We start from the raw sequence: 21,935 nt of genomic DNA, 5'->3' as shown, positions 1-21,935 counted from the left end.
TAATCATTTATTAAACTCTCTGGAATGTTAATTAATAGTTAAAAACTCATTTTACTTTCCAGTTTGCTGTCTGTGAAAATAATTCAATGTGATTGGCTGCTTACTCTGTTTGATGACATCACAATGGACCCTCAGAGATCCCACTGACTGGACACCAGATTCAAAGTGACTTTGGTAAATGGTAAATCAACGCCACAGAGATTACCAACTTTTTTTGGGTAGCTGGCAAGGTTAGTGACAAACACCACTCTGCCGCTAACCGTGAAACCCAGGCGTACAAGTAATTTTTCAGGGCCACTAAGGAAGTCTCAACACTACAGTAAGAATCAGTATGAGAGAGAGAAGCCTGTGGCAAGAACAGTGGAAAAAAAGTGAAGAATCACATATTTTGTATATATATCACTCTTGTGCATTTGAATTTTCTTCATCAGGGGCTCACAGTTCTGTGTAATCAGGCTGCCTACATACTTGGTTTTAACATTAAGTATCTGGTCCCAACTTCTTGATATCCCTTGTCCTAGAAGGATTTAACTGTGAATAGCTTTTTGCTTTCTCACATATCACACGCCAATCAAGTACTTACTAATTGTCTGACCTTTACTTTTGTCACTTACATTATGTCTGGTCCAATGAGAGAATGCCTTCGAAGCATTGCACGGGATTGTGCATTGGTGAGATCTGTAGTTGGTTCCCCATTGATTGCTAAGATGCAGTCACCTACCCCAATTCGGCCATCTAGACCGATGGATCCGCCATGAATAATATTACGCACCATCATTCCTGAGCCATCCTTACTGCCACTCACAGTCATTCCTACAAGATTAGAAATGTATTTTTTGAACACAGTGAAACAAAAATTAACCATTTAACACACCAAAAGTAATTTCTTCCAATAGACTTGTATAATTTGTACTTCCGACACTAGAATTAATTTCCTCAGCCAAACCACAAAGCACATTTCAAGAGAAAAACTGAAATTTATCAGTCTCCAAAAAGGTAAATGCCAATCTTAAGGAACCAAACTGACATTGATTACTAATTGTTGGCTTCTTTGCCAACATTCCATGAGTCTCAAAAGAGCTGGAACCAGTGTTCGTTAACAGAAAAACCTGGAATTTTCAATCCCTTTCGTAATTATGTAGCTCCTTTTTAAAGTTAAGCAAATAAAAATGTTGCCCATTGAAGAAAAGGAACAAAAGTAAAACAGTATTTGATAGAAATTTAGTTTGCTTTCTATCCATCAGTCAGTCTTCCCTTCCAAATCTGAAAGTTCAATTTTTACACTATGCTAGCTGGAACAGAACCAATGATGTAATAAGTAACAATTCAACCTTCCGGATAATTTGCAGAAATATCTAATGAGAAATAGGATACTGCTTGTTCCAAATTTCCTTCCCAATTCCTTCACAGGCTTTTTTCTCCAATATTTTTTTCTCTGTGTTGTTGCAAGTTTAGGGCCTTGTTTCAGACATTTTATTGGGTATAGCAGTTAACTGAGCATCCTGGGTAGAGTTTCTGCAGTCAACAAAGTGGCTGCAAATTGTGGGAGGTTTTACAGTTCAAGTTTCCAGTCAAATTTATTTCTATAATCACACATGTAAAAACATGAACCAGTGCAATTAGGCATTGTTTACAATGTAATTTTTAATTTTGTATATAAAAAAAAAAAAACATTCTTTGATGCATTTAGTAGTAGCCTGGTGAAAAATTGATTTATCTCAAAAATAAGCATTTTTAATAAAGGATCCAGGGAGCAGTCTCGGAGGGCGGAGCATAGAACTCGGTGAATATGAAATAACTTACCTCGGGGATTCGTGGTCCAGACTCCAGGGAGCAGCCTCGGTGGGTGGAGCATTGAACTCGGTGAGTATAAAGTAACTTACCTCGGGGATTCGGGGTCTAGTCTCCAGGGTGCAGCCTCGGTGGGTGGAACATTGAACTTGGTGACTATAAAGTAACTTACCCCGGGGATCCGCGGCCTAATCTCCAGGGAGTAGCCTCGGTGGACAGAGCATTGAACTCTGAGCATATAAAGTAACTTACCTTGGGGATTCCACTGAAGCTGAAAAATAACTGAAAAAGTGATTGGCTGATAGGGAATCTGTGCTAAATTTAAAAAATACACTGCAAACAAATTAATTAATTAATTAACTAAGTATCGTTGGCTGGGCAGGTGACATGCTGCAGTTGCATGATGTGTGAGCTGGCAGATCACATTGAAAGCTGCAGGGACCACACCTGCAGCAAGTGTTGGTTGCTTGAGGAACTTCGGCTCAGAGTTGATGAGCTGGAGTCTGAGCTTCAGACACTGCGGCGCATCTGGGAAGAGGAGAGTTATTTGGACGCTTTGTTTCAGGAGGCGGTCACATCCCATAGATGAAATCCCTCAAATTCTGTCAGTGGTCAGGGACAGCAGGGTGTGATTGCAAGTGAGGCAGGTAGAGGGATGCTGAATTCAGGATCCTCAGCACTTGACCTTGTCCAATAGGTACATGGCAGTTGCTCAGTGTGTGGATGAGGAAAAGGGCTATTGGGGGAATGAGTTAGTCGACCACTGTACCGTAGTACAGGAGGCTATTCAAGCGGGGAGAGCAAAAGACAAGTGGTAGTTGTAGGGGATTCTATAATTAGGGGGATGCAGGACCAGTGCTCTCACGGAAAGGATAAATAGGGTGGTCACAAGGACTTCTAGCAAGGGGGGGTGGGTAAGGAGGGGGACGGAAGGGTAAAACTACGGGTTAATGGGAAGCAAACAGCAGGTTAGCACGTGGGAAGGGGGTTCTACTACATGGAAAATTATAAAAAATGTTAAAGGGAAGAAGAACTCAGGAGATGTTATTAATGGAGGTGTTAGGATTCAAAAATAAGGTATAAAAAGCATAAGGGCACTTTACCTGAATGCTCGTAGCATTTGAAACAAGGTAAATGAGTTGACCGCACAAATCATCGCAAATGAGTATGATTTACCGGATGTGTTTGTAGGGTGGTCACGACAGATAAATATCCAGGGGTATCAGACTATTCGGAAAGACAAACAGGAAAGTAAGGGAGGTGGTGTAGCTCTGATATTTAAGGATGACATCAGGGCGGAGGTGACAGATGATATAGGTTCTTTGGAGGAAAAGGTTCAACCCAGCTGGGTGGAAATCAGAAATAGTAAGGAGAAAAGGGTCACAGATGAGCATAATCTATAGGCCACCAAATAGGCAATAAACAAAGAAACTGATGCATGTAAAAATGGTATCATAGAATCGTTGAATTTACAGTGCAGGAGGCCCTTTGGCCCATCGAGTCAGCACCGGCTCTTGGAAAGAGCACCCTACCCAAACCCACACCTCCACCCTATCCCCATAACCCAGTAACCCCACCCAACAAGGAGGGCAATTTTGGACATCAAGGGCAATTTAGCATGGCCAATCCACCTAACCTGCACATCTTTGGACTGTAGGAGGAAACTGGAGCACCCGGAGAAAACCCACGCACACACGGGGGAAACATGCAGACTCCGCATCAGACAGTGACCCATGGCAATTATCATGGGGGATTTTAATTTACATGTCGATTGGTCAAACCAGGTCGGTCAAGGCAGCCTTGAGGAGGAGTTTACAGAATGTATCGTGACAGTTTCCTCGAACAGTATGTAATGGAACCTACGAGGGAGCAAGCTGTCCTATATCTGGTCCTCTGTAATGAGACAAGAATAATTAATGATCTCATAGTTAGGGATTCTCTCGGAAGGAGTGATCACAGAATGGTTGCATTTAAAATACAGATGGAGTGTGAGAAGGTAAAATCTAATACCAGTATCTTGTGCTTAAATAAGACTACAACGGGATGAGGGAGGAGTTGGCTAAGGTAGAGTGAGAGCAAAGACTTTATGGTGGGACAATCGAGCAACAGTAGGGGACTTCCAAAGCGATTTTTCACAGTGCTCAGCAAAAGTGTATACCAGTAAAAAGGAAGGACTGTAGGAAAAGGGAGAATCAGCCATGGATATCTAAGGAAATAAAGAAGGGTATCAAATTGAACGAAAATGCATACCAAGTAGCAAAGATTAGTGGGAAACTAGAGGATTGGGAAATCTTTAAAGGTCAACAGAAAGCCACGAAAAAAGCTATAAAGAAAAGTAAGGTAAGTTGTGAGAGAAAAGGAGCTCAGAATATAAAAACAGATAGTAAAAAGTTTCTACAAATATATAAAATGAAAAAGAGTGCCTCAGGTAAACATTAGTCCTTTGAGGATGAGAAGGGTGATTTAATAACAGGAAATGAAGGTCGAGGCATTGAACCGGTGTTTTGTGTTGGTCTTCACAGTGGAAGATACAAATAACATGCCAATAATTGATGGCAAGGCTATGGCAGGTGACAACCTAGAAACAATCATTATCACTAAGGAGGTAGTGTTGGGCAAGCTAATGGGTCTCCTGACCCAGATGGAATGCATCCCAGGGTACTAAAAGAGATGGCGGGAGAAATAGCAAATGCACTTGTGGTAATTTAACAAAATTTGCTGGACTCTGGGGGGGTGCCGGCAGATTGGAAAACAGTAAATGTGACATCACTGTTTAAAAAAGTAGGTAGACAAAAGGTTGGTAACTAAAACAAAGAACAGTACAACACAGGAACAGGCCCTTCGGCCCTCCAAGCCAGCGCCGACCATGCTGCCTGTCTAAACTAAAATCTTCTACACTTCCGGGGTCCATATCCCTCTATTCCCATCCTATTCATGTATTTGTCAAGATGCCCCTTAAACGTTACTATCGTCCCTGCTTCCACCACCTCCTCCGGCAGTGAGCTCCAGGCACCCACTACCCTTGGGTAAAAAACGTGCCTCGTACATCTCCTCTAAACCTTGCCCCTCGCACCTTAAACCTATGCCCCCTAGTAATTGACCCCTCTACCCTCGGAAAAAGTCTCTGACTATCCACTCTGTCGATGCCCCTCATAATTTTGTAGACCTCTATCAGGTCGCCCCTCAACCTCCTTCGCTCCAGTAAGAAAAAACAGAGTTTATTCAACCTCTCCTCATAGCTAATGCCCTCCATACCAGGCAACATCCTGGTAAATCTCTTCTGCACCCTCTCTAAAGTCTCCACATCCTTCTGTTCGTGTTGCGACCAGAATTGAACACCATCCTCCAAGTGTGGCCTAACTAAGGTTCTATACAGTTGCAACTTGCCAATTTTTATACTCAATGCCCCAGCCAATGAAGACAAGCATGCTGTATGCCTTCTTGACTACCTTCTCCACCTGTGTTGCCCTTTTCAGTGACCTGTGGACCTGTACTCCTAGATCTCTTTGACTTTCAATACTCTTGAGGGTTCTACCATTCACTGTATATTCCCTACCTGTATTAGACCTTCCAAAATGCATTATCTCACGTTTGTCCGGATTAAACTCCATCTGCCATCTCACCGTCCAAATCTCCAAACGATCTAAATTCTTCCATATCCTCTGACAGTCCTCACCGCTATCCGCAATTCCACCAACCTTTTGTGTCGTCCGCAAACTTACTAATCAGACCAATTACATTTTCCTCCAAATCATTGATCTATACTACATACAGCAAATGTCTCAGCACTGATCCCTGCGGAACACCACTAGTCACAGCCCTCCAATCTAAAAAGCACCCTTCCATTGCTACTCTCTGCCTTCTACGACCTAGCCAGTTTTGTATCCATCTTGCCAGCTCACCTCTGATCCCGTGTGACTTCACCTTTTGTACCAGTCTGCCATGAGGGACCTTGTCAAAGGCCTTACTGAAGTCCATAGAGACAACATCCACTGCCCTACCTGCATCAATCATCTTTGTGACCTCCTCGAAAAACTATATCAAGTTAGTGATCACAACCTCCCCTTCACAAAACCGTGCTGCCGGAAGCTAATACGACCCCTTGCTTCCAAATGGGAGTAGATTCTGTCTTAAAGAATTCTCTCCAGTAATTTCCCTACCACTGACGTAAGGCTCACTGGCCAGTTGGCTTAACTTCTGTAATGTGGAAAATGCTTGAATCTATTATCAAGGAAGAAATAGTGAGACATCAGGAGAGAAATTTCTCTTTGGACAGATGCAGCATGGGTTCATAAAAGGCAGGTCATGTTTAACTAATTTACTGGAATTCTTTGAGGACATTACGAGCGTGGCGGACAACGGGGAACTGGTGGGTGTGGTGAATCTGGATTTCCAAAAGGCATTCGACAAGGTGCCGCACAAAAGGCTGCTGCATAAGATAAAGATGCATGGCGTTATGGGTAATTACTGAATTGCTGAAGGTAAGCGGGTAGTTTCTGTTCAGCAATTTTCCCGAGATCAGCCAAACTGGCGCAACCCCCCCCCCCTCAGAATTACAAGTGCAGCGCAAACCCAAAATGGGTGTTTTTCTGGTTGGCTATCAATGGCTAGTGGTGTGCCTCAGGGATCAGTGGTGGGACCGCAATTGTTTACAATTTACATAGATGATTTGGAGTTGGGGACCAAGTGTAATGTGTCAAAGTTCGCAGATGACACTTTAAGATGAGTGGCAGAGCAAAGTGTGCAGAGGACACAAAGTCCGCAGAGGGATGTAGATAGTTTTAAGTGAGTGGGCAAGGGTCTGGCAGATGGAGTACAACGTTGGTAAATGTGAGGTCATCAATTTTGGTCGGAGTAACAGCAAAATGGACTATTATTTAAATGGTAAAAAAATTGCAGCATGTTGCTGTGCAGAAGAACCTAGGTGTCCTTGTGCATGAATCGCAAAAAGTTGATTTGCAGGTGCAACAGGTAATTAAGGCAGCAAATGGAATTTTGTCCTTTATTGCTGGAGGGGTGGAGTTTAAAAACAAGGTTATGTTGCACACTCGTGAGTAAAACTAGAACTAGGGGGCATAGCCTCAAAATAGGGGGGAGCAGATTTCGGGTTGAGTTGAGGAACTTCTTCACCCCTCGGGATGTGAATCTGTGGAATTCCCTGCCCAGTGAAGCAGTTGAGGCTACCTCGTTAAATGTTTTTAATGCAAAGATAGATAGATTTTTGAACAGTAAAGAATTCAGGGTTATGGTGAACGGGCAAGTGGAGCTCAGTCCACAACAAGGTCAGTCATGATCCTATTGAATGGCGGAGCAGGCTCAAGGGGCGAGATGGCCTACTCCTGATCCTAGTTCTTATGTTCAGTCCACCATCTGCGAATAACCAGTTTAAAAAAATGTTGCAAATGACTTTTTAAAAAACTGCACAGAAATATTCACTATTCACTATTTTATTAGCATATAGTAATAAACTAAATATATTTTAATATTTAAACATTTTTAAAATGTCCATCCTTGCACCTAAAAGAAACCACGTTGATTTGAAAAGTTTCCTCAAAGGGTCGCAATCAGTTCAAACTTGCCACGGTAATTAATTAGTTCTGGAGAAATTACCAGTTTTGTGGACTGCTGGACAGACTTCCAGCAGAGAATTCCACAAACCCAGTTTGCTCTAATGTAACTTGCACTTGTAATTCTGAGGGTTATTTTTCGCCAGTTTGGCCGATCCCAGGCAAATTGCCGAACAGAAACTACCCGCTTATGTTTAAGGCCATGTCCATACTGCTCAACATCTATTTATGTATCATAACGAAGGAAGTGTAACAACCCGAGTGAAATCTTCATTTGTTTTCAAATCCATGCCAAGCAAATTCACATTATGAGGCTTGACAAGGTTTTCTAAGCGATTGCATTTTACAAACAAGTAAATATACGGTGCAAATTGATTGGTGATTTTGTAGTGCAGCTTGTATTGTTAAAATGGTAACATAACAGTGTTATATTTCTCCATAACACAGTAGGCGGTGTTGAAAAAAATATTCTGACAAATCAGGGTGCATGATCCTTCGAGACTGACCAAAGCATGCCCTCATACCGCTGATTTAAAAACTCTTCCGTGTCACTATTGTCATCTGGTGTACAGTACACCTACCCTGTGACTGGTAAAACAACATTTTTAAATAGCAATTTTAAGAGGAGCATTACAAAGTAGGACTGGATACAGTGCCAGTAAGGCTTTATTAGGCCAGATAGCCATGAGCTTGGTAAAAGAGGCAGGTTTTAGAGGGCTTCTGAAAAGAGGGAAGTGAAGTATTGAGAAGAGAGGTTTAGGAAGGGAATTCTAGCAAAAGAAGCCATGCAGCCGAGGGCCTGGCCACCAATGGGAGAGTGATTAAAATCCAGGATGCACAAGAGGGTAGAATTGGATGAATGGGGCAGCACGGTGGCGCAGTGGTTAGCACTGCTGCCTCACGGCGCCGAGATCCCAGGTTCGATCCCGGCTCTGGGTCACTGTCCGTGTGGAGTTTGCACATTCTCCCCGTGTTTGCGTGGGTTTCACCCCCACAACCCAAAGATGTGCAGGGTAGGTGGATTGGCCATGCTAAATTGCCCCTTAATTGAAAAAAATTAATTGGGTACTCTAAATTTTAAAAAAATTGATAAATGCACATACATCAGAGCGTTGTAGGGCTAGAGATTACTGAGATAGGGAAGGTCAAAATCATTGAAGGATTTGAAAACAAAAGTGAGAATTATAAAATTGAGCTTGCCTGGACTGTAGGACAGCAAGCACGGGGGTAATGGGTAACCAGGATACGGCTCGAGTTCGGACCGGACAGCGGCACTTTGGATGATAGATTTTTAGGGAGAGAGTAAAGACTTGTATTTATAGTATTTTTACTGGCTACCTTAAAGCACTTTGCACCTAATGACGTATTTTTGGAGTGTAGTTAGTCACTGTTCTAATTGGGAAAGGCATCAGCCAATCTCCATTCAACACGCTCCCATAAGCATAATAATGACCAGATAATCGACTTTTTAATGACATTAATTGAGGAATAAATATTTGAAAGAACACTGGGGAGAACACCACTGTTGTTTTTCAAAGTAGCTCGCAGGATCTTTTAGATGTATGATTAACATTTCATTCAAAAGACAGCACCTTTGGCAGAGCAGTACTCCCTCAGTACTTAGTGTCAGCCTTAATTTCAAAGCTCAAATCCTAATTCAGCAGAGATACAGGCAGACTGCACATATTTTTATATTCCTTTCATGAGATGTGGGTGTCACTAGCTAGGGCAGCATTTATTGCCCATCTCTAATTGCCCTCGAGAAGATGGTGGTGAGCAGTCTTCGTGAACCACTGCAGATGGGGGGGGGGAAAGGCTTGGAGATGAACCTGCAGGTGCTGGTATTCACACGCTTCTGCTGCCCTTGGCTTGCTAGTTGATAGAAGTTGCCGGTTTGGAAGCTGTTGTCAAAGGAGTCTTGGTGAGCTATTGCAATGCATTTAATCACACTCCTGACTTGTGTCTTGTAGATGGTGGACATATTTTGGAGAATCAAGAGGGAGTTACTCTCCACAGAATACCGAGACTCTGACTGATCTTGTAGCCACAGTATTTATATAGCTGCTCCAGTTAAGCTACTGGTCATGATAACCTCCAGGATGACAGTGGGAGATTCAGAGATGGCAATGCCATTGAATGTCAAGGGGAGGTGGTTAGATTCTCTATTGCTGGAGATGGTTATTGCCTGGCACTTGTAAGGCACAAAGTGCAGCCCAAGCCTGAATCTTGCTGCATGTGACCACAAAGTGCTCCAGTATCTGAGGAGTCACAAATGCTGCTGAATTTTAAACAATCATCAGCAGACACCCACTAGTTTACTAGACTAATCCCTGGAATGAGCAGGTTGTCCTTGGAGGAAGGTTGGACAGACTGGACTTGTTTCTGCTGGAGTTTTGACGAGTGAAAGGTGACTTGAACAGTTTCGAGAAGGTGGATGTGAAATGGTGGCTTCCTCTTCTGGGTGAGTCCAGCACTAGGGGGGCACTGTTTTAAAATTAGGGGTCGCTCTATTAGAACAGAGATGGGCCAGGATGGTCGGTCAAGTGTGCACCCGACCTGGAATTGTGCAAGAATACATCCTGGTGTCATCGCGCTCTCACGTGATATTTCAGTTGGAGGGCATGTGCAGGAGTCAGAAGTGCGAGTACTGACAATTAAGTGGTGAATTAAGGCCATTAAGGAGTCAATTAAAAGTAATTTCACATGGCCTGTCCATTGTAACGGTTAACGGGTGTACCAATTGGTCAGGTGGTCGTCACTTTTTGCTACAACCTTGATCCAGGGCAAGATGAAATGTCCGGGCTGAAATAAAATGTTTAAAAATGTTTGGGGACGGAAGTTTTCAAAGTTCTGCGGTCAGGTTTTTGAATGGGCTACACAGACACAGCTTGCTGCATTTTGTCATCACATTTAATCTGTATAAGTTTTCAGCTCGCTCGATGAGACAGCTCCTCAGCAACCGTCTGTCTTGGGGGACCCCATTAGAAGTGCCAGCCCACACTTTCCCGCTTCCTGGCACCCACCTTCTTCCCACTCCCACTATGGGAGCTCTTGTGTTTTTCTCAGCTGGTAATTCGTGCTGGCTGCTCATTAATTGGCCAGCCAGCATGAAATTGCATTCTGGGCTGATCGTGGTCGGAAGCACATTTGGCATCCGCCTCCGGGCTCGAGTGTGTCCAATAAGCACAAAATCCAGGTCACAGGAAGATATTTCTTCGCTCAGAGAGCTCTACATAGGCAATAGAGGTGGGATCATTGAATTTTTTTTTTTAAGGCGAAGGTTGATAGATTCTTTGTCATGCAAGGGAATCGAAGTTATTAGGGGTAGATGAAATGCAGAATTGCAAACACAAACAGATAAACTATGATCTTATTGATTGGTGGTGCAGGATGGAAGGACTGAATTGCCTATTTTCTGCTCCTATTTCATATGCTTGTATCTTATGACGGAGGGAAGGTCATTGGTGCAGCTGCTGAAGGTGGATGGGACTAGAGCACTCGTCTGAGGAACTCCTGCAGTGATGTCCTGGGGCTATGGTGAATTTCCAACCACACAGCTCTCTTCCTTTGTGCCAGGTATGATTCCAACCAGTGGGTTCCTTGATACCACACTCGGTCAAATGTTGTTTCGACGTCAAGGGCAATCACTCTATTGGACCAAGGTTGTAATGAGGCAGGAACCGAGTGGCCCTGGCAGAACCCAAAATGAGAGTCAGTGAGCAGATTATTGATGAAAGAGTGCCTCTTCATAGCACTGTTGACAACCCCCTTCCATCACTTTGCCGATGACCAAGAGTAAATTGATGGGGCAATAATTGGTCGGGTTGGATTGGTCCTGTGCACAGGACATACCTGGGCAGGTAGATACTAGTGTTTTAGTTGTACTAGAAGAGCTTGACTAGGGGCGCAACTAGCTGTGGAACACAAACCTTCAGTACTATTGCTGGTATGTTGTCAGGGCCCATAGCCTTTGCAGTATCCAGTGACTGCAGCCATTTCTTTATTTCACATGGAACAAATCTAATTGGCTAAAGACTAGCATTTGTGAAGCTTGGGACCTAATAGGAGGACGAGATAGATGATCCACTCGGCACTTTTGGTTGAAGATGGTTGTAAATGCTTCAGCCTTGCCTTAGGTATTTATAGGAGTTAGTTCCTTAACTACCCGAACAGGTGCCGGAGTGTGGCAACTAGGGGCATGTCACAGTAACTTCATTGCAGTGTTAATGTAAGCCTACTCGTGACAATAATAAATATTATTATTAACTGGAATGTGCAGGACTGCAGAGTTTTGATCTGATCCGTTGGGTGGGGGATCACTTAATCCGGTCTTTCGTTGTTTAGCAAGCAAGTAGTCTCATGTTGTAGCTTCACCAAGTTGACATGATATTTTTAGGTATTTAGATTTAGGCATGGTGGCAAAGTGGTTAGCACTGTTGCCTCACAGTGCAAAGGACCCGGGATTCATTTCAACCTCGGATGACTGTCTGTGTGGAGTTTGCCCATTCTCCCCGTGTCTGCGTGGGTTTACTCCAGGATCTTCAGTTTCCCCCCACACAGTCCAAAGATGTGCAGGTTAGATGGATTGGCCATGCTAAATTGCCCCTTAGTGCCCAAAGATTAGGTGGGGTGACAGGATTTACAGGGATAATGCACAGGACTGGGCCTAGTTTAGGGAACTCTTTCGGAGGGTCGGTGCAGGTTGGATGCCCAAATGGCCTCCTTCTGCACTGTAGGGATTCTATGATTCTACTGTTCCTGGAATGCTCTCCAGCACTCTTCATTAAAGCAGGGTTTATTCCCTGGCTTGATGGTCATGTTAGAGAGGGGGATGTGCCAGACCATGAGATTACAGATTGTGGTTGTATACAATTCTGCTGCTGATGGCCCAAAGCGACTCATGGATGCCCAATTTTGAGTTTAAAATCTATCCCATTTAGCAGGATGGTATTGCCATACAACACGATGGAGCGTATCCTCAATGTGAAAACAAAATGTCATTTCCATAAGAACTGTGTGGTTGTCGGTTCCTACTCTACTTATTAACTCTGTCGCTCTGTCCACACATATAGCCAGGCCTGCTGAGTTATTCCAGCATTTTCTGTTTCTATCTCAACCTTGACAGTTCTGGTTTTCTTTATATTCCGAATTACATGCACGTTAATGTAAGTGCACAATCATATTAAAGCTTAAATAGCCTTCCAAACTACAGTTGCTGTAACATCTACAGAAGAAAATGCTGCTTTTGCCACCATCTTCAAACTAATTTTCTGTATTGGTGATTGATTTAATACATCAATGAAGTAATAACTGGGTTTTAGTTGAAGGCAGTAGATGGCAGCAAATCACAGGTTATAAACTAGACTTATGTATTGATGTGGATTTTCAATGGAAAAAGTCAATGCTTAGTGTGGAAGGGAAATTAATGAGTTGCCACTTAGAAGCATGCTGGGAAATGCTAGACTATAGTTCGGATCTGGAGATGCCGGCGTTGGACTGGGGTGAGCACAGTACGAAGTCTTACAACACCAGGTTAAAGTCCAACAGGTTTGTTTCAATGTCACTAGCTTTCGGAGCGCTGCTCCTTCCTCAGGTGAATGAAGAGGTATGTTCCAGAAACACATATATAGACAAATTCAAAGATGCCAAACAATGCTTGGAATGCGACCATTAGCAGGTGATTAAATCTTTACAGATCCAGAGATGGGGTAACCCCAGGTTAAAGAGGTGTGAATTACATCAAGCCAGGACAGTTGGTAGGATTACGCAGGCCAGATGGTGGGGGATGAATGTAATGTGACATGAATCCCAGGTCCCGGTTGAGGCCGCACTCATGTGTGCGGAACTTGGCTATAAGTTTCTGCTCGGCTATTCTGCGTTGCCGTGCGTCCTGAAGGCCGCCTTGGAGAACGCTTACCCGGAGATCAGAGGCTGAATGCCCTTGACTGCTGAAGTGTTCTCCGACTGGAAGGGAACATTCCTGCCTGGTGATTGTTGCGCGATGTCCGTTCATTCGTTGTTGCAGCGTCTGCATGGTCTCGCCAATGTACCGCGCTTCGGGACATCCTTTCCTGCAGCGCATGAGGTAGACAACGTTGGCCGAGTCGCACGAGTTCGTACCGCGTACCTGGTGGGTGGTGTTCTCACGTGTAATAGTGGTATCCATGTCAATGATCTGGCACGTCTTGCAGAGATTGCCATGGCAGGGTTGTGTGGTGTCGTGGTCACTGTTCTGAAGACTGGGTAGTTTGCTGCAAACAATGGTTCGTTTGAGGTTGCGCGGTTGTTTGAAGGCAAGTAGTGGGGGTGTGGGGATGACCTTGGCAAGATGTTCATCGTCATCAATGACATGTTGAAGGCTGTGAAGAAGATGACGTAGTTTCTCCGCTCCGGGGAAGTACTGGACGACAAAGGGTATTCTGTCGGTTGTGTCCCATGTTTGTCTTCTGAGGAGGTCGGTGTGGTTTTTCGCTGTGGCGCGTTGGAACTGTCGATCGATGAGTCGAGTGCCATATCCCGTTCGTACGAGGGCATCTTTCAACGTCTGTAGATGTCTGTTACGCTCCTCCTCGTCTGAGCAGATCCTGTGTATACGGAGCGCTTGTCCAGAGGGGATGGCTTCTTTAATGTGTTTAGGGTGGAAGCTGGAGAAGTGGAGCATCATGAGGTTATCCGTGGGTTTGCGGTAAAGCGAAGTGCTGAGGTGACCGTCCTTGATGGAGACGAGTGTGTCCAATAATGCAAATGATTTTGGAGAGAAGTCCATGGTGAGTCTGATGGTTGGATGGAACTTATTAATGTCATCGTGTAGTCGTTTCAGTGATTCTTCGCTGTGGGTCCAAAGGAAAAAAATGTCATCGATGTATCTGGTGTATAACGTCGGTTGAAGGTCTGTGCGGTGAGTAGGTCCTGTTCAAACTTGTGCATGAAGATGTTGGCGTATTGGGGTGCGAATTTGGTCCCCATGGCTGTTCCGTGCGTCTGGATGAAGAACTTGTTGTCGAAGGTGAAGACGTTGTGATCCAGAATGAAGCGGATGAGTTGCAGAATTGCGTCTGGAGATTGGCAGTTGTCGGTGTTGAGTACTGAGGCTGTTGCAGCAATGCCGTCGTCATGGGGGATGCTGGTGTAGAGTGCCGAGACGTCCATTGTGACGAGGAATGTTCCTGGTTCAACTGGTCCATGGGTGCTGAGTTTCTGTAGGAAGTCTGTTGTGTCGCGACAGAAGCTGGGCGTACCTTGTACAATGGGTTTCAAGATGCCCTCGATGTAGCCAGAGAGGTTCTCACACAAGGTCCTACTGCCTGAAAGGATAGGGCGGCCTGGTGTGTTCATTTAGCACCTCGCCCATTTCCTCTGGCTCCACACATAGATTCCCTTGCCTATCCTTCAGTGGGCCAACCCTTTCCCTGGCTACCCTCTTGCTTTTTATGTACGTGTAAAAAGCCTTGGGATTTTCCTTAACCCTATTTGCCAATGACTTTTCGTGACCCCTTCTAGCCCTCCTGACTCCTTGCTTAAGTTAGTCAAAGCATGAAGTGCTAGGTGGGTTGTATTTTTTATCATCTGACATTGTGAGTCAGAGATTATAACTGAAGTGATTTTTGTTGAGATTTCTCTAATGAACTGAAACATATGGAAATTAAAATCAGTTTAAAAGAAAGTGCCTTTACGAATAAAAGTAATTGAATATGAATATGTTTTTAGATTACGTGAAAAGACGTAAATGGCATCATTCCAAGTTCTCCGCCCCTTAGGTTCTGCAGGAAACATTAACCATTTCAGCAGACAGTTGACCTTTTCTGAATTGACAAAGAAAAATATACGTCTCTAAGAATAGCTAATGCCTATAAAATCAATCATTGGAAATTGACTTAAATGTGTGCTATTAATAGCCCCCTCCCAGGGGAGGTTTTGCTGCTTCTAAAATACTCTTAAGGTGCATCGTGGCTAGCTTTGAAGGATGGGATTGCAGTGCCACCTGGCATTGGGGGCTGGGTTCCCAATAATGATAATCATTTGAATGAAGGAAATGAGTCCCTCGAACACTGGTTAGCAAATAGAGAGAAAGAGGTTATCAAGGGGCCAAAAAACATTTAACCCCCAGGAAGGATGTACCCCACCAAACGACACCTTCCCCTATTAGGCAGACAGCACTCTGCAAATTAGGAGCGGTAATACATTGCATTGATAATGGAATGTTTATAGAACTGTCTAAAATACGAGCTCACCAGCTGCAAAATGTAATAATTCTGAGCCTGCCCCCGATCGCTCTGTGTCTGTGTTGTATGGCAGCACGGTAGCATTGTGGATAGCACAATTGCTTCACAGCTCCAGGGTCTCAGGTTCGATTCCGGCTTGAGTCACTGTCTGTGCGGAGTCTGCACATCCTCCCAGTGTGTGCATGGGTTCCCTCTGGGTGCTCCGGTTTCCTCCCACAGTCCAAAGATGTGCAGGTTAGGTGGATTGGCCATGATAAATTGCCCTTAGTGTCCAAAATTGCCCTTAGTGTTGGGTGGGGTTACTGGGTTGTGGGGATGGGGTGGAGGTGTTGACCTTGGGTGGGGTGTTCTTTCCAAGGGCCGGTGCAGACCCGATGGGCCGAATGGCCTCCTTCTGCACTGTAAATTCTATGTATGCTGGCAGCTGAACGTTAACCCTTACAGTACCACGGTTATAAAAAAAAAATGTTTAAACTGTAGGAAGCCTTACAAAAGATTAAAAGACCCTTGGGCACAGCTATCAAAACACCTGATAGAGTCCAGACGAGAGAATATAGTGACCTATTGCACGGCTTGGTATGCTCGTGAGGATGAGCATGCATACAATTTACAAGCACAATGTCACTTCGGAAAGCAGACATCATTGCATGGCACTCCTTTTTATTTTTCGGTGTTGTGGGATTAGGAATGTTAGTGCAGTTGACCCATAGTCAGAGGGATCTTTTTAGGATGGGTTTAACTTCAGAACCCCATTTAACATTGGCCTAAGACATCCTGCTAAGGCAAAGCAAATAGGAGAAGTGATCAAAGACGCCAAAGGAAAAATGTAATACATGGGATTTATATTGAAATGGACGGACGAAATTGCCTGATAGAATTTTATGGCAAACAGGAGGGCAAAGTGACCTGGAAAGAGGAGCAATGGCCCGCTACATTTGAAAGACAACAACCTCCCCGAGAGAGCTATCATTTACTCCCTTCAATCCTGGCCCAGGTACTGGCACATCTATGGGCCCAACATAAAAATCATGTTGGAAAAGTACATGCTGCCCCAGCGCATAGCGTGCAGTTACAGAAGAACGTTGCCCTGCCCTGCTTAAAACTACACTGGTTGGCACCGGAAGCAGAAAAAGGGATAGAGGGAGTGATCAATGCACTATTACATAAGGGGTGCTGAAACGAACACACAGCCCCTGTAACACCCCTATACTCCCTATTCCAAAGGTAGGAAGACCCAATGAATGGTGGTTTGTGCAAGATCTGAGAGCCATCAATAAAATTGTTATCACTATTGCTCCATTGGTGCCGGACACAAATGTCATTTTGTCTTCGTAAGTATCAACGGATACTTTCTCAGCCTTTTTCTCCATACCATTGCACCCGGAAAGTCAACATCAATTTGCTTTACATATCGGAATTAACAGTATTAAAAGAAACTTGGACGAGTGCCAGTTGTTTGCAGATTCAACATTCCCTCAATATGATGATGATTTATTGATAGCCTCAGAGGGTGGGCTAGTTTGTCAACAGAATACCCTTTTGTTATTATCACATCTGGCAGAAAGAGGGCATCGGGTCTCAATGGACAAACTTCAATTCTGTCAGGAGACAGTTCAGTATTTGGGATTCAGCTGCAGCAAGGACAGTGGAGGCTTGGGTCTGAAAGAATACAGCGTGTAGCAAGGGTTCCAACTCCACGCATGAAAAAGGAAACCTTTACCTTCCTTGGAATGGTGGGCTATTGCAGGCAGTGGATACCGGACTATAGAGAGATGGACGCAGTATTGCGCAAGGCTACCCTATACGATGCCCCTTCTGTTGTTACCTGGATCCCAGAGAGGGAGCAGGTATTTCGTAATTTGAAACAAGCCATGATTAGCACCCCTGCCTTGGGACTTGCTAATTTCGGCAAGCCCTTTACTCTTTATGTGAATGAAGCAGGAGGATTTGCAACAGGGGTCCTGGTGCAAGACCATTGAGGAGGGAAAAGACCCCTTGCCTATTACGCGGTGGCTCTATGTGCTGTGGTAAAGGGTATGCCAAATTGCTTAAGAGCAGTAGCAGCCACAGCGGCCGTAGTAGAAAAAAAATCAGTTTTGCTGCTGCTTAATTAATCCGCAACGCAGCATTTTACTGCGGCTCGACACACTGGGTACGAAGTAATCCTCTCTAAAACCAACTTTACCTACAAGCGAGCGCCAGCTGTCACCCTGCAACATTCTTGCCCGCGCCCTCGGAAGCAGAACATATGTATGATCATGACTGTTTACAATTGGTTGAAGCCACCACAACCCCTCGACCTAATTTATTGAGTCACCCACTAGAAAATCCAGACATCATCTTTTTCACCAATGGGTCAGCAAACCGACCAAATGATATGACCCTCCTGGCTGGCTATGCAATAGTAACTTCATTCAAGATAGTGGAAGCTTTTGCTCTGCCTTCGGGGACGTCTGCTCAAGCGGCCGAATAGTTTGCCCTTACTAAAGCATGTATTCTAGCTATAAATAAAACAGCCAATATTTATACTGATGCCCGATCCGCTTTTGGAGTAGTACATGATTTTGGCCATTTATGGAAAAACAGGGGATTCATAACTTCCTCCGGCCAACCCATTAAACATGCTAAATTGATTATAAATTTACGAGATGCTGTTCAGCTGCCCAGCAAGATAGCCGTTTTAAAATGTGAAGCGCATACTGCTGCAGACGGTGAAGTCTCATGAGGCAATAGATTTGCTGATAAAATAGCAAAGGAATTGGCTTTCAAACAGCAGCCACAACTGCAAGCGGCTGCAGTTGAACTTCCGTCCACCATAACAGAACCAAAGTTACAACACGCACAGGAGCATCGCTCTTGGCTAAAAACGGGTTGCTATCAAGACAATCATCAAATCTAGATCCACCCAGATACCCGTGCAGTATGCCCCAGAAGTCTGTTTTTGCCACTATGTCGCTGTGCCCATGGGCAGGCTCATGTGGGCAAAGGAGGAATGACACATGCCATATGTCAACAATGGTATGCTCGAGGTATTACGGTAACAATTGAAAAAGTAGCCCGCACACGTCTGATTTGTCAAAGGAATAATCGGTGATAATGGACATGTTTCCACGATGGGTAGAGGCTTTTCCAACCAAAAGAGATGATGCTAGAGCAGTGGTAAATATTATGTTAAAGGAAATAATACCTAGATTTGGGATACCAATGGCTATTAACAGTGACAGGGGAACTCGTTTCACTAGCAAATAGACCAAAGCCCTAACAGAAGCCATGGGATTTGATTGGAAATTGCATATAGCATATCAGCCACAATGCTCAGGAATGGTGGAAAGGGAGGATGGAATAATTGAAACTGCAGTTACAAAAGTGTGTCAACAAAATGGGCTGCTATGGCCCGATGCCATACCCATAGTAATGTATGCCCTGAGAAATAAGAAAAATCGTAATACGGGGTTAACCCCATATGAGATATTAATGGAACGTCCCATGACAACTGGAACTAAACCCCCAATGACTCCAGCGGCAGTAGCCTTAATATGGGCAGGTGAGGCATCACTAAAATATGTCCAGGCCATGTGTGAAACTGCTGAAGAAAAAAAAACATGAAAAGGTGCGACAGGCTCAGATGCATCCAAAAGAGGGAAATACACACTCTTTAAACCTGGAGATCAAGTATATGTGAAAGCACTAAACAAAGATTATTTTTCTCCTAGGTGGAATGGACCCTACTAAGTGCTGCTAACAACCTGAACAGCCATTAAAGTAAAAGAAAAGCCAGATGGGATCCACGCAACTCGTGTAAACTACATCATATGGAACTTTGAGAGTACTCGCGAAATGCTGATCTGAAGAGAATGATGTTTTTATATTATCATATTAATCCAACATCATGTAGAGGGTAAACTGCATACTAACACCTTAATATACATGTCTCACTCATACGCAGAGAGGGTAAATAAATTCAGTTGCTGGGCTTGTACACAAATTCCCAGATGCTTGGGGGAGGGCTTCCCTGTGCGACCTATCCCATTCACCAGTGAACAGATAGCAGAATGGGCTCCAAGACAAAATAGTACAGGACGTGGTGAAGATACACAGGATATGTTAGATTGGAGATTAGCTGGATATGATATGAATAGGTTTGAGGAATGGTGGGGGCCTAGGTTTAATGTAACACGTCAACCGCCCTGGTTTATCCTTCCCAATTATACAAGAGTCCCAAAAGGAAGTATATGCTTTAAGAATCATAAAACATATGGGACCCACACAGTAGGCACGAGTCAGTGTGATCAGACCTTGAATTGGCAACCCCCTATGTTCCACCTTACAGCTAAAGGACTATTCACCTTTGATTGGTCAGGAGTTGAAAATCAAACTAGTGGAAGCTCCTGGGAAAGGGATCGATTAGACTAATGATGTCAGATGGTAAAGGAAACCCGGCCGCATATAACGGCACGTATTTTATCTGTGGCCATGCCAGAAAATTAGGAAGGCTCCTGCTATTTGGGATAGGTAGTCCCTTATGTGCATCACATTCAGCAATTGCAGGACCATCCCCATCACAGGACAACACAAAGTATTCTGACATGGGCACAAATGCTGGGAATAATGATAACACCATTAGGAATCGCCACTAATGCATACGAACTATGCGAACTACGAGACATCCTGGAGTAGGTAGCGAATGACACTGCAGAAGCTGTTAACCAGATAGAAACTGAGATGGTTGCTATAAGAGCAGTTGCCCTGCAGAATAGGATGGCCCTTGATTTCTTGTCACCTGAAAAGGGAGGTACTTGTGCCCTGATTGGCCGTGACTGCTGCACATACATCCCTGATAACTCAGAGAAAATTGATAACCTGGTGGATCACATTCGTAGAGAGGTAGCACGATTGCATGCGGATGGGGGATGGCACTTTGGCTTTGGGTGGTCAGGATCGTCAGGACAGAGGATTGTGTGCTGGATTATAATCGCCATTGTAATCTTGATTGTCGAATGGTTACTGTTTTAATGTTGCGCAAGATATTTTTATTGTATGAACACGGGAACAGCCCTTGACACCTTGCCTCCTTGCTACCAGGCTCATAACACGCAGGGAACTGTCATACGTCTGTTCCCCTTACATTATAACCCATCCTACACGATAATTTACCAAAAGATGTTGATCAAAAGATCAACAAGGAAGGAATTGTGGAAGGGAAATTAATGAGTTGCCAACTTAGAAGCATGCTGGGAAATGCTTGACTATAGTTCAACACTGCTTTTGAATGAAAATAAGGTCAGGTAACATAAATGAAATACTGCTTAATATTCTGGTCTCGGCATTATTATGAAAACACATTGTCCTCCGAAAGATAACAAAATGTGTACTCGAGTTGTTTTTAGCCAAGGGCAAGAACATACGGACTACGTATTTCAACTTACATACTTTCCAAGGTCTATTTAATATAAACATGCCTGTTTACTTCAGATGATAAAAACATGCTGTCTTCAATCGAATCTCAGAGTACAGTGCCCTGGCTATGCAGCCGGAACACTCTCTCTCCCCAAATATATTTGTGTAAATAAATTTCCTTAAATCGAACCTCGAGGAACTTGTCTTTATTATAATTTCCACGACACTTAGTGAGATCAATTACTGGAATAATAACTGGAAGTGCTGGAAATACTCTATCAAAGGGAGTATTTCCAGCACTTTGTTTTTATTGCAGACTTTTAGTATCTACAGCATTTTGATTTTATTTAAGAGATTTGATACTGTTTTGGCACTATAGTATAAACTTTATTCATGCATATTAACATTCGAAGATAAGCACTCAGTGCACTTTCTATCTTCTGTCAGCTATAGGGAATAGTTCTCTCTATTTCTCAACAAATCCTTTCATCCTTCAGTTATCCTCTGGGGTCTTGCCAACGTAAATGTTATTCATGCTTCCGCCTTGTCATCCACCACTGATAGCATATTTGATGGGAAGCAGTTGTGAGGACGACAAAAAACATTATACTAGATAAATAAGTTTCGCGCCTTTTGAAAAAACATTGTTTTTCAGTTCTTCCAACCAAATGAATAACCTGACAGTTCCCCACATTATACTCCATCTGCCACTTATGGCCCACTCAATTGACTTTGCAGCATTTTTGTGTCCTCCTCACAGCTTGCATTCCTACCTATCTTTACATCAGTCACCAAACTTGATACATTACTTTGTGTCTCTGTCTAAATCATTAATATAGAGTGCAAACAGTTGAGGCCCAGCTATGGTCCCGACAACAGTCAACTAGTCACAGACTGCCAACTTGAATACGTCTCATTTATGCCTACTCTCTGCTTCCTGTAGGGTAACCAATACATA

General features: G+C 43.8%; 1 protein-coding gene and 1 long non-coding RNA gene across 19 annotated transcripts in view; one reads left to right on the top strand and one right to left on the bottom strand.

Annotated features, from left to right (window-relative positions):
* LOC140429761 (multiple PDZ domain protein) overlaps positions 1-21,935 on the bottom strand; it is a 488,055-nt gene that overhangs the window by 229,457 nt on the left and 236,663 nt on the right. For all 18 annotated transcript variants that reach the window (XM_072517160.1, XM_072517164.1, XM_072517169.1 and 15 more), the window contains one exon: positions 615-813. In XM_072517160.1, coding sequence (XP_072373261.1) covers positions 615-813 — 199 coding nt within the window. The remainder of the gene's footprint in view (positions 1-614; positions 814-21,935) is intronic.
* LOC140429763 (uncharacterized) lies at positions 123-21,166 on the top strand. The gene is made up of 4 exons (XR_011949185.1): positions 123-230; positions 1,744-1,863; positions 10,816-10,934; positions 19,294-21,166. It is a non-coding gene; the product is annotated as an uncharacterized lncRNA (long non-coding RNA).

This window comes from Scyliorhinus torazame, chromosome 9 (genome assembly GCF_047496885.1).
Source record: "Scyliorhinus torazame isolate Kashiwa2021f chromosome 9, sScyTor2.1, whole genome shotgun sequence".
Lineage (NCBI taxonomy): Eukaryota > Metazoa > Chordata > Chondrichthyes > Carcharhiniformes > Scyliorhinidae > Scyliorhinus > Scyliorhinus torazame.
This window is presented reverse-complemented; position numbering and strand designations above follow the sequence as displayed.